General features: G+C 40.7%; 1 protein-coding gene across 2 annotated transcripts in view; it reads left to right on the plus strand.

The window, feature by feature from the left end:
* The window catches only part of pacs1b (phosphofurin acidic cluster sorting protein 1b), a 62,341-nt gene extending 49,522 nt beyond the window's left edge, over positions 1–12,819 (plus strand). The window contains exons 8-24 of one of the 2 annotated variants that reach the window (XM_088015911.1): positions 1,663–1,722; positions 2,564–2,724; positions 3,527–3,620; positions 4,278–4,361; positions 4,439–4,560; positions 4,702–4,840; positions 5,165–5,269; positions 5,364–5,470; positions 6,019–6,194; positions 6,277–6,387; positions 6,473–6,575; positions 6,669–6,711; positions 7,222–7,264; positions 7,365–7,506; positions 7,662–7,900; positions 8,210–8,329; positions 8,409–12,819. In XM_088015911.1, coding sequence (XP_087872037.1) covers positions 1,663–1,722; positions 2,564–2,724; positions 3,527–3,620; positions 4,278–4,361; positions 4,439–4,560; positions 4,702–4,840; positions 5,165–5,269; positions 5,364–5,470; positions 6,019–6,194; positions 6,277–6,387; positions 6,473–6,575; positions 6,669–6,711; positions 7,222–7,264; positions 7,365–7,506; positions 7,662–7,900; positions 8,210–8,329; positions 8,409–8,527 — 1,968 coding nt within the window. In that variant the 3' untranslated portion in view covers positions 8,528–12,819. The remainder of the gene's footprint in view (positions 1–1,662; positions 1,723–2,563; positions 2,725–3,526; positions 3,621–4,277; positions 4,362–4,438; positions 4,561–4,701; positions 4,841–5,164; positions 5,270–5,363; positions 5,471–6,018; positions 6,195–6,276; positions 6,388–6,472; positions 6,576–6,668; positions 6,712–7,221; positions 7,265–7,364; positions 7,507–7,661; positions 7,901–8,209; positions 8,330–8,408) is intronic. The other variant, XM_014986700.2, reaches the window with a different exon arrangement.
* Positions 12,820–14,724: the final 1,905 nt, after the last annotated feature.

A 14,724-nucleotide genomic window follows, 5' to 3' on the forward strand; every position in this document is an offset into this window, starting at 1 on the left:
TTGTAGCAGGAGTGTCGGAGTGTTTTATAATGAAAAGCTCACACACCTCAAACGATAACACCTGCACTGCTGCAGCTGCAAAACACGAACATGTTGAATTTACTGTCTGCACGCCACTCCTACCCTCTGAAGCATTCATTAAAAAAAAAAACCTCACATTTTCAAAGATAAAGTTGATCATCGTCTGTTCATCAGAGGAAGTTGGCACAAAACCTTTCAGATATTCCAGTTCTCTGAAACCTCGTTTGACTCAATCTTCTAATGCTAATGTAGTTTTGCTGTTTTTATTGAACAAAGGTTATCAGTACATTTCTACCTGTTTGAATTGCCTCCCTTTTCTTTCGTTTTTTTTACCATTTTGTCCTGCTTTGCAACAAAAGGTTGAGACACTGGAAGTGAAGGCTGCTTAAGGTTAAGTTCAGGCAAAGTTGAAGCCTGTGATGTCATAGTTTTTCCATGAGTATAAATACCAGCATGAATGTTTGTTGACTGGAGTTTTGTTATGAAATGGCGATGAAAATAACAGCCAGATTTCCTCTTGTCGTTCCAGGCATCTAACGATATGAAGCTGCATTTTGTGCATATTCATCCTCAGTTTAAATCATTTTCACAGTTTTGTGAAAATGAATTTGGAAATATGCTAAAATGATCAACATTTTATGAAATTAGACAAATTCTGTCTGCAGACCAGTGTGGTTTTACAGGCAACGCTTACTTTTTTTAAGCTTGCCAAAACAGCTCAGTGTGTGTTTTATGCATTATAGAGTGCAATATAGTTAAGCTTTAGGCTTGTAAAATGGTCTAAAGTCTAAAATACTTCCAACACTCAGTCCTCTTTGGAAGTTGAAATCTGTTTAATGAGCATCTAAAATGCTGTGTTTGATGAGCAATAAAAAAAAATGTTCAAAAAACTCTGAGTTTTTATTGTCATTACTACACAATACTCTTTACTTGGAATTTTAGTTGAACCCCGTGGCGTTAACCGTCAGAGATTTAATCTATTATTATGTTTTTTTTTTCTTTGTTTTGTACATTTCTTGTAATTTTTTTTATGTAACAATCATGAACCATAATGAATGAATCTTGTTCCTGTCTTGTCAACCTGTCAGGAATAATTTTCTTCATGTTAATTATTGGGCATTGCCTCATTAAATAAAAAATACTTGAATGAGATGCTTCGAAAAATACCTACATATATGTTGCAAAAGTCACAAGAAAAAAAATATGAGAAAATTGAGATTATTTGTCCAACTAAACAGGGTCTCAGTAAAAAGCCAGTTTTTTAGGGTAAAAACAAGCCGCTGACTCATTCCTATTAAATATTACATAAACCATGTTTCCCTTTTTTTTTTTTTCAAATGGCTTTGAATGTTACATAAATAAAATGTGCTTTGCAATAATTCAGCCAAACATCTGCGGCGAAAGGCGTTAACTAGATAACCCCAATAATTTGCTCGCTCCAAAATGTTTGACTTTAATAAGAAATTTCCTCCTCTAAAATATGCCGTCTCCAGGAAGTGTTGTTTTGAGTCACTGAGCATGAAAAGCGACCTTAGATGTTGCCGGTTTATATTTTTTCACTCCTTCGTACACTCATACATCGAACATTCATGTCCTCAGTGCCTTATTCTGCTCTTTTGTTTTTCTCATGTTCCTTCGCAGCAACCCAACATCAAGCAGAAATTTGTCGCCTTGCTGAAGAGGTTTAAAGTCTCCGATGAGGTATGTTCTTCTTCTCTTTACTCTTTTTTTATGCCCTCTTGTGCCTTTCCCAGCAAGGTTTATAGGTGCAATTTGCTGTAGAGTCGGCGCGTTTTTCAGCTTGGCTTTGACTTGCAGGCATGTGTGAGAGATCGATGGAAGGACAAAAGAGACAAAAGAGTAGCTTATCAGGACGAAGGGGTGGTGGCTTAGTGTGCTACGTGTTTGTTTTTGCTGTCTGTACTTTTTTAAATTTATTTCATTTACAGTTTAAAATGAACATGCCACATGCTGCTAAAAGCAAAACCTTTGAATTAAAAGAAGTAGTTGGAAGAAAGAAAAAATTAGCTGCCATTTCTCTCAAAAATCAGGTCGTTTTACCATAACAACTAAACATAAGCAACTAAGCATCAGTCATAAAGATGTGGATACATCTTTAAATGCAAAACAGACGATATGTGTTTATTTACACACTTTGGGGTTTTTTCAGCGCTTTGTTTAATTCACACTTATTGCAGCTTGGTTGTTTTTTTCCGTTTGTTTTTTTCTAATCAAGCTGATTGTCTTTCAGTTTGCTGTTGTAATAGGAAGTGTTTCTGTTAAGTGCAGAAAATCTTTGAGAAACAGTTTACAAATATCACGTTAGAAATTGAATTTTGGAAATCTAGCTTTTTATGTTGACAGGATTTCTTTTTGACTGTGAATATATACTTTTGGGAAGCATTCCTGCTAACAGGAAGTCACCATCTCCATTCGCTTCTCTGTTAGGTGTGTTATAGACAGATGCGAGTATATGAGGTAAGTTAAAAGTTCATTGCAGAGAGAGAGTAATCTGTGTCGTGTGTGTGTGTGTCTGGTCCAGGTTGGTTTCGGTTTGGAGCACGTGTCGAGGGAGCAGATCCAGGAGGTGGAGGAGGATCTGGACGAGCTCTACGACAGCCTGGAGATGTACAACCCCAGCGACAGCGGGCCGGAGATGGAGGAGACCGACAGCATCCTCAGCACACCCAAACCCAAGCTCAGGTAACAGGGGAGACGCCATTTGTGTGTCTGTGTGTCGATATTATCTCTGCATCCAGAATAGCAACAGAATGAAAGCCAGGAAGAGTATAAAATAAATGCTCGCTCTTCCGCCCCCTCCTGCTCTGGTAATATTTGCCCCACCATATTGTCACCTGCAAATGTTTCGCACCGTTAGGAGCTGGGAGGAAATGTACTCAAGAATCCTGGAGCAAATTTAGCGCAAACTCAGTAGGCCTCCAAAACCACAATACATGTGTGCGGCTCAAATGCAGAACTGAACAGATTCACACCGAATACCAGCTAGACTCTGACTTTCACCCTTCAGTGGCAATTCAGAGCTCCCCCTGTTGGTGGAAAACACTACTTGCACTTGTAGTTAAAAGACTGAGATGCGCCAGTTACCTGTGATCAAATTTCATGAGAAAAATATTTAATATTCATTAAATTAAATCATATAATGGATTTGGTAAATTTGTGAAAGAAATCTGCTTTCCTAAAATGTATCTAACTCTAAAGGATTTGGTTTGTGAAACAAATCCCAACAATTACTCCTTCTTGAGCAATGCAAGGAACAGAACTAAATGTTGAAACCTTTTAAATCATTTTTTTTGACAGCAGGTAATCCATATCCTGTGGGATTTTTTTCACTGTTGACATGTTTTATTTGAAGAAACATTTTAGGAATCCCGTCTGCAGAAGGAGTCCTTGCTCTAAGAAGGAAAAAATATTTCAGTTCTTGTCTGCAGGTTCTTTGAAAAATGAAACAAAAATATCTTTTTTTTTTCATGTCTTCTTTGTTTAGGCCGTTTTTTGAAGGAATGTCTCAGTCCAGCTCGCAGACGGAGATCGGCAGTCTGAACAGCAAAGGCAGTCTGGGCCGAGATACGTTCAGTCCAGTAAGTACCCTGGCATCTTGTGTTTGGTGTTAGTTTTGCTTAAAGTAAGTGAACAAGAAAACTTGATGGATGTTCTTTACATACTCCAACTATAATATAAGAATCCAGAATCACATGAAGTGAAAAACATGAAAAAACAAAACAAAAACAAAAAAAAACATAACTTTGGCTTGATGTGCAGGGGGGGGGGAATCCACATTTCAAAGCTTTTAGAAAGCCTTTTTAGAATAAAAAATGAGAGAAATGTTCTTCCAGTGTTTTCTCAATGAGTCAGAAATCCAGTAAGCCTTTTTGACAGCCACCATCTGCCTAATAGAGAAGTTTCAGTCTGTCTCAGTTCAGCATCTCCCTGCTGTCTGCAGCTTCAGTTCTCTCTTTTTACATCGGTGTATAAAAGCATCAACTGCAGCGTTCCTGTTTGTACAACACGCACCAAAAAGAAACAGCTGTGTTCACTTTAATTAACGGAGACTTGGCTTTTCTACCTCCTTCTGATTTCAAGATCCTGCCAATATCCCCTATGTCCTCTTGCTTTTGTTAATGATGTTTTCTTCCTAATGCAGAATATCGCGGCTGCACCATAAACGTGTGTTCATTTCATTACCGGCGTTGACTTTTCATCAAGCCGATCTGACTGCTCCTCTCTCGTTTTCCCAGCAGGGGGAGCTGCCTCCCCTGGAGAAGATGAAACCCTCCCGCAGTCGCAACCTGGACGAGATCCCATCAGAGACGGACACGCTGGTACGAGTGCTTCCCCCCCCTCTGTTAGTCGTGTTTAGAGCTTTATTAATTAAAAATGGTTGGATTTGTGTTCGCAGGAGCTGACAGACCAGGAGCTTTTTGCCGAAGTTGGCCCCTGCATTACAGTGTCTGTGGCAGAGAAACCCCGAACGCCACTGAAAAGCAGCAAAAATGAAATGCAGCCTATAGCATCTCCAAGGTAACCTACAAACCGACCCACTAAAAAACTACATTGACGTTAAAAGTGTACAAATATGTAGATCTGTGACTTAATCTGCCCAGGTTCTGATTCCGCTTTGGTTTATTATCATTTTGTTATGTTTTTTTTTCCTGTGGTCAGACTGGATGGAGGCCACACGCCCAGGCAGAAGCGCAGCAGCAACACGCCCATGAAGGAGAGGCAGCTGTCCAAGCCTCTGAGCGAACGCACCAACAGCTCCGACTCGGAGCGATCCCCGGAGCTGGGACACAGCACGCCGGTAGAAGATTAGCTCTCCTCTCCCATCAGAATTTTAATGACTTTGTTTTTCTCTCTCTCTCCAGGATCTTATCGCAGGCAGCATTATTCCTTCAGGCTTTATGTTTCCCCACTGAGGGGTTTACACAGAAAACAACTGCTTTTGTTCTTTGTCCTCTTTTTACCAGAACACCGTTCCTAAAAGTAAAGAAAAGTCAGGCAGTCTGTTAATGCAGGATCCCTTGGAGCTCATGAATGAATTATGCATGTGCAGATGAATCATCTGAAGAGTAAATGTGTGGGGGTTTTAAACCCGGGACATTTCTCTCTCTCTGTGTGTGTGAAGGTTCTGAGGAAAGTCGTGTACGATCAGCTGAACCAGATTTTGTTATCAGACTCTGCCCTTCCTGAGAGCCTCATCTTGGTCAACGGCACAGATTGGCAAGGGCAGGTAAGCCTCACAGTCCCCAAAAAAAACAACAACATGGTGATCATGTTGTTTTACCCACTGCAAGCTTTACCTGCTCTGTGTTTTTCTGGTGCAGTTTGTTGCCGAGCAGCTTCAAGGACAGAGACACCCGGTGGTCTGCACGTGTTCACCCGCTGAGATACAGGCGGTGCTCTCTGCTGTGCTCACACGCATACAGAAATTGTGAGTTTAAAATAAAATCTATCAGTTCATGGCAGAAACTAATGATTATTAATTCATTAATCTATTAATTATTCTGACGATTAATCAAATAATTGATAGGGTGCTAATTAGGTGCTAATTCTTCATTTAACCACCTAAGCTTTTTCTGTGTGCAATATTAGAAATACTTTAAGAAGATCCAAATAATTGAATTCATTTATTTAAATATGAAAATAAACATTTCATTGCATTTCTTTAGTAAAGCTGAAGCGAGACAAGCTAAAACTATGCCGCTTGAGGAGTTTTGGATAAAACATATTTATAGACAAAGGGGTTTTTATCTTAAATCCAAAAAGTTTACAGCTGAATTATTGTTCTGAATATCTCGCTTTGTCACCAAATGGCCCATTTTGAGTCTGTATACTCCAGTTAGCAATTAATCAATTACTAAATCAGTTGACTGTTTAATAGATTAATCATGATTAATCCAATTGATTGTTACTTTAAAGCTGATCAGACTGAGTAGATGTTGAAGTTTACACCCCGTTCTGCCTCCCGTTTCCCTGCAGCTGCAACTGTAACTCCTCCATGCCCAGAGCGGTGAAGGTGGTGGCTGTGGGCGGCCAGAGTTACCTGGGAGCCATCCTGCAGTTCTTCGTCACTCAGCTGGCCAACAAAACCTCCGACTGGCTCAACCACATGCGCTTCCTGGTGGTTCCTCTGGGTGAGGAAGGCTCAGCCAACAGTATGACCCTCAATACGTCCAGAACAACAAGGTCTCAAAGTGACTCTGCGTGCTCAGTTTGTCTCTTCCTCTGTTTTTTCAGGATCGCATCCAGTCGCTAAGCACCTCGGATCCCTTGACAACCGCTACAGCTCCTCCTTCCTGGATGGAGCGTGGAGAGACGTGTTCAGCCGTTCCGAGCCGCCTCAGACTGGTAATGGCCGCCGCTTGGATCTGCACATCAAGCCTCTCTTTCCAGCAGATCTCACGCCTGGATGTTCTTCTTCTTTGGCCTTCAGATCAGCTGGACGTTTCTGGAAGGATCAGTCAGTACATCAGCGGCACCTCAGTCACTCACCAGCTGCCCATCGCAGAAGCAATGCTGACCTGCAAGCACAAAACGTGAGTGAAAGTCCTAAAAAAAACATGAAAGCATCACAGGTTATCATAAATAACCTGATTTCTTTTTTTTATTATTATTAATCTCTTCTTCAGGCGGGAAGAAGAATCTTACCAGAAGTTCATCCCCTTCATCGGGGTGAGATTCTAATCTTCTGATAAAACTGTAACTGACACAATTAATTGATTATTGAAATAATTGTCAACTAATTTAGTAACCAATTAATCGTTAACTGGAGTGTACAATCTGAAAAAAGGCCATCTGCAAAAACAAAAAAAAAATAAAATATTCAGAGCAGTAATTAAGCCAAACTGTACACATTATATGTATATGTAAACATTTTCCACTTAAGATAGAAAACTCCTCCGTCTGTCAACCCAAAACTCCTCAAATGGCACTTTTTGTATTCACTCAGTTCAAATTCACTAAAGTAATTAGTAGTATTGCATTTTAGACGATTAAATCTTCATTTTCTTATCAACAATCTTTTAATGCATTTCTAATGCTGTATTAATAAAAAAAAATCTGCAAGATGTGTAATTTATTTATTTTTTACCAGATTTATCAATTAATCATCAGAATAACCGATTAATCGATTAGTACAGTAATCGTTAGTTGCAGCCCTCATCCTGATCTTTTGTTTTCCAGGTTGTGAAGGTCGGCCTCATCGAGTCTGCGAGCTCGCCGACAGGTGAGGGTTTGACGAAGAGTTTGAAAGAGTACAGAGACGATCCACTTCAGCCCTAATCAGCTGACGTCTAGGGGGATTTTTGATCATTTTTTTCTTCCAGGAGATCCAGAGGAGGGTGTTGGAGTCAGCTTGGCCGTCCCCTCGACGTCTCCGCCATCTCACGGCTCCCCCACTGGGATGATCAAAGAGGCAGCCACGCCCCCCTCGTCCCCGTCCATGGGCAGCGTCCTCACAGTGCAGGGGTAAGACGATTTGTCCGATTAAATCTTCATTTCACCCGATGACTGTTTGGGTTTAAAATCAAATATTCAACCGTGGCGCCTCAAATCGAAGAGCAGATAAACGTGCAGGGTGCTGTGTGAGGTTGGTCTCTGTTTTGATGTCCGTCTGTTCCCAGGAGCCCCAGCATGCCTCACGGTGTGGACGCCATCGGCCTGCAGGTGGACTACTGGCTGGCGTCGCTGGCGGACAAGCGGCGGGAGGGCGAGCGACGCGACACGGGCTGCAAGAACACGCTGAAGAGCGCCTTCCGCTCGCTGCAGGTCAGCAGGCTGCCAGGAGGGGGCAGCAGCGACTCACAGACCCTGGTTAACACCATGGCCATGACTGTGGTCACCAAGGAGAAGAACAAAAAAGGTCAGCTCCTGTTTTTTGTTTCACAATCACTTTTGCGTTATTACTTCTGAACCTGGATGATTTGTTTATTATTTTAACTTGTGCACAATGTAGCGGGAATAAAATGTGCACAAGGAATGCAGCAAAACCTCCTGATGTAATGAAGTGTGAAGCCAGACGTTTCAACTTATGAACATAGTTTTTTATTTCTTCCACATTCTTCTACTTCTGTTCTCATGTTTAATTTAGCACAACTGATAAATGATAAATGACATGAGGACAGGCGGTCATTTGAGTTCACATTTAAGCCTTTGGTCTCGTTGCCTTCAGTTCCCACCATCTTCCTGGGAAAGAAGCCCAAAGAGAAGGACATGGACTCCAAGAGCCAGGTGATCGAGGGCATCAGCCGCCTCATCTGCTCCGCCAAGCAGCAGCAGACCATCCTGAAAGGTGACCCAACCGCGCCGCGCTCGCCCTCGCTCATTGTGATGTCTGCATTTCACTCACTGCCCGCCGCTTTTGCCTCCAGTGTCGATAGACGGCGTCGAGTGGAACGACGTCAAGTTCTTCCAGCTGGCCGCGCAGTGGCCCACTCACGTCAAGTACCTGCCGGTCGGACTTTTCGGCTACAGCAAGCCCCCGTCGTAGGACCGAGCTTTAAACTCCTCCACCTCGCCTGACTTTCTTCTCCCCTCACTCTTCCCTCCCTTTTTTTTTTTTTTTTTTTTTGCACAAAAGACCTGCAGAGAAGACGGGGATCAAGCAGCCGGACCATTTTTCTTTCTTCAATTCCACCAAAATGAAAGGAAAAAAAAAATTGCATTCGATTTATTTCTCTATGGAGGAGGAGGAGGGTGCTGGAGTGCAACGCTGTTACAAGTCACTTTAATGCTCTTTTTTTGTGTGTGTGTGTGTGTGTGTGTGTGTGTGTGTGTGTGTGTGTGTGTGTGTGTGGATTAGGTGTGCATGCACACGTGAATGTATATTATGTGTGTGTGTGTGTGTATGCGTGAGTTTACAAGGATATCACAGCACAGGTTTATTAGCTAGCCGCCATTTATGTTTCCGTTTTAAGGAATGCAGCAGCATGTAAAAAATAAATAAATAAAAAACGACCCACTTTAAGCCCTTACTCTGTAAACCGGACGCTTTTAGACCTCATCACACCACCTGATCGACACCCAACACCCGCGTGCCGGAAACGGTCACTTCTGCTTCAGTTTGCAAGGGCGATCAAACCACGACGGCTCCTTCGCTCAAAAAGGCATGAAAAAGTCATTTCTACACAAAAATGAATCCACTAATGTACTTGTTTTCATTTCAAGGGCTTCCATTTAGCAGTTTCTTTTCCTGTAAAAAGAATAAATAAATATTTAGATGTTCAAATGCCAAAAAAAAAAACAAAAAGAACGAAAGAAAAAAAAAACTACATAGATACAAGGGGGAATTGTCTTTTATTCTAGAGTAGTGCTCTTGTGAAAACCAGTAAAACCTTCCCCTCTTATTAACGCCGTATCGTGACGCGTAGTGGTGAATCTGACGTGCCGTTTCTCTTTCTTCAATCGCTATGCACTTCTGAACACACACGGACCATTTGAATGACTTCGGCCGGCGATAAAGCGTAATAACCTGACGAAATATGCAGCAGGTACGACTGCTAAGAACAAAATGCATGCTTCAACAGCCCCAGCAGCATCGAATATGGAAAAATAAAGTGTGCTTTAATTTATTTTTTTACCGTATCTTGTTTCTAGATAGAAGCACAAATGTCAGCTTAATTTAGTATGCCACTTTTTATTGGCAACAGTAACAGTAGTAGACCTGGAGAAAACATCAGTCTGTGCGCATCCACCACTTCCCCTAATGGCAATTTATTACTAGGGGAAATCATTGAGTTATTGGAGTTCAGGTCTGTTTTCTCCAGGACGTCGTGAGGCGATTAGTGACTCGACTGTACAGTAAGAGGTAACAAATGTGTATGTGACGAATAAAACATGACATGGTCAAAAGCCTAAAGGTTTTAAAAAAAAAACAATAATCAAAAGGTATGATAAATAGTTTTCTATAATGTGCTGGGAGATGTGTAGTGTGTGTTTTTGTGTGTGTGCGTTGATGATGATGATGTGATTATTGATATCACTGATTATCTGATTAGGGCTGCAGAAGCTGCAGTGGTCATCTTGTTCACTTTGTAGCTGCACACAAGGCAAAATGCTGGGGTTGACCTTTTTCTTTTTAAATAAAAAATAAAGGAAAAGAAAATCCAGTAAATATAAACAAACTATAGAAATTCTCCAAATATAACTATCTATTCAAAATGATTTAGGAAAAACGCATCGCCTTGTGTCGTCTACATCGCAACACTCTCGTTCGCCACTGAAGTATTACAGAAAATAGTTTTTTTAAATGGTGTTAATGCTGATCTCTTTATTTAAAATAGTTTATTTGACAATAGAGAGGATTATATATTTTTTTTCTCTGTGTTGATGTTACAGTGTTACAGTTGTGATGTCAGCAGCATGTGTCTTTTTGGGGTTTTTTGGCGCCACCTGATGTATGAATCTTCTCAGTTAACAGATCACACTCTGTCTGCTCCTGATCGATTTTTAATAAGTTGTTCTTCATATCTGAATGCATCTTCTTTGGTTGCTCTTCACTGAGTTTTAGAAATGAAATATCCCACAGATTATGCTTTTGGCAAGCCAGTCTTCCTGAACTTGACTTTTCTTTTCATTTTGACTGGGAGTTTCATGTTTTAGTCGTCCCCGAACATCAGATATTGTTGTTATGCTGTTGATTTGACCCAGATGTTGCTCAAACTAAACCTGAGCTCAAGGTTTCATTCCAAACTTGAAGCTACAGAAACACTAGGCTTTAATGTGTTGTTTTTCAAAAGAAAACTACACTAAATTAAAAAAAATAATAACAATCACGATCTAAAGTTTGCAGCAAATTCATGGAAACAGTTTTGGATCCTCAAGTTCTCAACTCGAGCAATGTGTTATCTTTTTAAATCATTTAAGAAAAAGTACACGGCTATACATGGTACCAAACTAACACTTTATTTAAACTCTATGCCGTGTATAGGCTTTAAAACCGGGTAACTTTAAAGTACAGTCAAATCACACACTATATCATCTCCTTTAGTGTCGTAAACTTACAATATTCAATTTTCTTGGCGCCAACAACAGATGTTTTGTCCCAAAGAACATCCTGCAGATTTTTGTAGACGGGTTTGCTGAAGGGCTAGGCTAAGGTTAGCATCTGTAGTCTGTTTTGACTTGGCTGGTAACATCTTTCAGTGCGATTCCAGTTAATTGTCGACACATAAAAAGATGCTGAAAAGCCGTTTCCCTTCTGCTTTAGGAACCGAGCGCTCCGCCTCGATCGACATACATCCTGATGAACGGCGTTTCAGCTGCTCTCTACTCGGCTTTCTCTGAAGCCACATCTTTGCAGACGCAGCTAGCAGACTGAAAAGAAGCTGCAGCAGCCAGTACAGTCTCTGCTTCTTCCTCTTCTTCACTGTGAGCATCGTTATAAAAAGATTCAGAGCTCTTGAATGCTCATGGTCACCATTTTTAAAAGGAGGCTGAACAAATTGTAGTTGACGAAGTAGTGTTCAATTGTATAACCCATCTTCCTTAGTACCTTTATTTACTTTGTCACTCTGTTAGCTTTTAAGTTATGGAGATATCTTTTATGTTCAGGAAGCGATTGTAAGACAGTTGTTAAAAACTAATATTCTGCTTGCTCCTCACTGCCCCAAACTGGCCAGTCAACTCTTGGTAATATGAGAGAATAATTCACCGAAACAGGGAAGCCTAAAACTTGAACACCATTATGCCTTCTAGCAACTTTCTCCAATTTTGCTCCTACTTCTTACAAGTCTAGATTAAGCTGTTGAAGGATTTGGTAAATTTGAGAAATTGGACAAAATGTGTGCATTTTGAATGAAATCAGTGTTTTTACATCACCGTTGGAGATTTATGACCTAAAGCCCAGTTGAGAGCAACAATTTGTACTCTTGTCGAAAATGCTTTGTGTTGAGGTTATTGCAACAATTTGGTTTTCTTATCGATTCATTAGTCCTCTGTTTGCACCCTCAGAAGGAGGCCAGAGGTCAACATAAATTGGAAATATCTCACTGAATAATCCTCAAAAATGAACGTTTTAATTATTATAGTAATATTTTCAGTTTTGTTTTTTTGTTACGTTTTCTTGGACTTTGTCCAAAACAGTGTTTACCGTCATTTCAGCGAAGGGCAAATTGCCTAATGTTTCCTACAGTCTCTTTGGAGACGCTGGTTGTTCTGTGCGCAAGTCGTCAACTTGTTCCTCTACCTGTACCTCTGTGTTTGTGTCAACCAGTGATTGTCGCCGTGGTTCCTCTGTCTGTGGTTGGAGATTACGAGCCGTTCCGTGTGTCTGTAATCTCTCTCTGTGTGTGTGATCAGCAGATTTGTCTTTTTCACCAGACTTCCACAAGCTCACCTCCCTGGGAAAAACACACTGTCCCCTGTTCCTTTGCAGCTTGTAAATCGCCCATCTGTCCTCAGAGGAACTGGGGGGGGGTTGCTCGTTCAAAGCAGTCGATTTCTCTGCCTGAAGAGGTTTTGCTGGGAGGAGAGCCTCCTGAGCTTGTGGACTTGTGAAGAGTATTTTGCACATACCATTTTTCTTCAGCAGCAATTTTTATTTTTAACTTTTGTTTTTTTTGCCTTCTGCCTATAACAGCAGTTATGACAAAACAACTATTATGCTTGTACATACAAGATAGTACTTGATATATATATTTTTTTGTTTGTTTTTGTTCATTCTACATGTTTTGTAGTACTGCTTTTTTCCATGATTGCGTCTGTCGTTAGAACAGATGTGGGGTCAACAGTGAAAGTGCTCATTATGTTTGTTTTTTTAAATAAAGATATTCCTCGTTTGTAGCTGTGTCTTTTTTCTATTATTATTGTTATTCTGACAATTCTCACTCAAGAGGTGCAGAGAGTTTTAAACCTTCCACAGGAAATGTTTTTAATAAGTATCACCGTTTGAGCATTTTCAGATCACAGATTTAAAGGTGTTTTCTGTGATTGGACCAACCGCACATTTGGTCTTCAAAGGCTTTTCAGGAGTTGGACCAAATCAAACTTAGTGCTTCTACACCAAGACGTGTTGAACAATTTCATGCTCTTACCTTCGCTACGACCTGTTCCTGTTTCAGCTCGAGTGTTTGGAACGGTGCACAACATAAGATTCATGAAGACATCGATCAAGAAGTTTGGTGTTTCAGAATTTGACTAACCTTCACAGATTTGTGCTCTGTTTCAGCGACGGTGAGCTCACAAATCTATTTCTGGAAGAATGGTCATAACTTCCTGCAGTATCACCTTTTGGAAAGTCTACCTGGAAGACTTTGCTGTTAAGTGTCCCAGTGATCCTATAGGACACATGTGTCAAACTCAAGGCCCGCGGGCCACATGTGGCCCGCCATGCCATTTTATGTGGCCCTCCCAGCATTTTTATAGGCCGATGATCGACTTAAAATACGTTTTGAGCACGAATTGACTACAAACTACATTTCCCACAATGCATTCCGATTGCTACCAGCCAACATTACCGCTTCTCGCCACTAGAGAGCAGCAGAGTCACCTTAAGCTACTTATTGATTTTCCCAGCGAATAAAACTGAGACATCGACAAGCTAACATCAAAACGTCCAAGAAAAGAAACATCGACTTACAAGTAAGACTGAATGAAGATGTGTGTGAGTTGGTGTCAGGGCGGCAGGTCGCGCTAGACTTTTTTGTTATCCGTTATCTTGACCGACAACATAAAAAATAAAATAAAAATCGGTCATGTACTATTTTTATCCGTGAAATTACACTCATATTAACATCGGCTATTTAGTCGCATTTTATGTGGTTTAGCTAATATTTACCGTGAATCTAGATCCCATCACAAATTAAGCAGATAAATGTATCTACATCTAAGCGACTTCACTTAAATTAATGTCACTTCACCCGCTGGGGTCTGAACGCACTTCCTCCTGGTTCCTGGTCTGCAGAAAACTCCGCCGCGTCCGCAGTGGTTGAGCAGCGGACTGCGCATGTTACAGTCTAATTAACTTTTGCACCGTCATTTATTTCCTCAAGATAAACTGCCGGCTCATCATATGGATTAACACAGTGTTGCATTCTCTTTAGCTTTCTCTGGTCTGTAGTGGAGACTTGAATTTAACGCTCCATTTCAACCAAAGGTTTGTAATGCGCTTCCTAACCAGACGCTCCAAAGCGTCCGGTCCATAACTCTTCAACACGCTGTCAGCTCCCGGTCAGAAAGACGCATTTAGTTCAGAGACCATGAGATGATATTCAGAAAGGATTTTTTTTATTAATTGATTTCAGTTGCCTCTGAGACTAAATCTTTGCATAAAGTCTATATTGTCTGCCCATGTGATTGTTTTTATTATTTGTTTACTTACCTTTAAACACTGATTTAAATATTGTAATTTTTAAACTAAGCAGTAATTTTACATCCATGGAAACTCAAATGTAATATTTAAAATTTCAATACATTAAATCAGTTATTTAACAATATGAGGTGGTGTTTAATTTATTTTTAGCATTGTATTTTCATATATTAATGCTAGGGCTGTTTTCCAGAGCTACCATCTGCAGCTTTAGATGCATTCCTTCTCTAACTCACCTGGACCATTGACTCATTATAAGCCTCTACAGAACTGAATGAGGGAAGTCAACCTTTTGTCTAAAGTGTGTTTTAGCAGGGATGCACTCCTGATTTGTACCGTCAATGTGGCCCGTTGAGGGGGGCCAATATGCTGAAGTGGCC

This window comes from Poecilia mexicana, unplaced genomic scaffold, assembly GCF_051168715.1.
Source record: "Poecilia mexicana isolate PSO_F unplaced genomic scaffold, ASM5116871v1 scaffold_18, whole genome shotgun sequence".
NCBI classification, from domain to species: domain Eukaryota; kingdom Metazoa; phylum Chordata; class Actinopteri; order Cyprinodontiformes; family Poeciliidae; genus Poecilia; species Poecilia mexicana.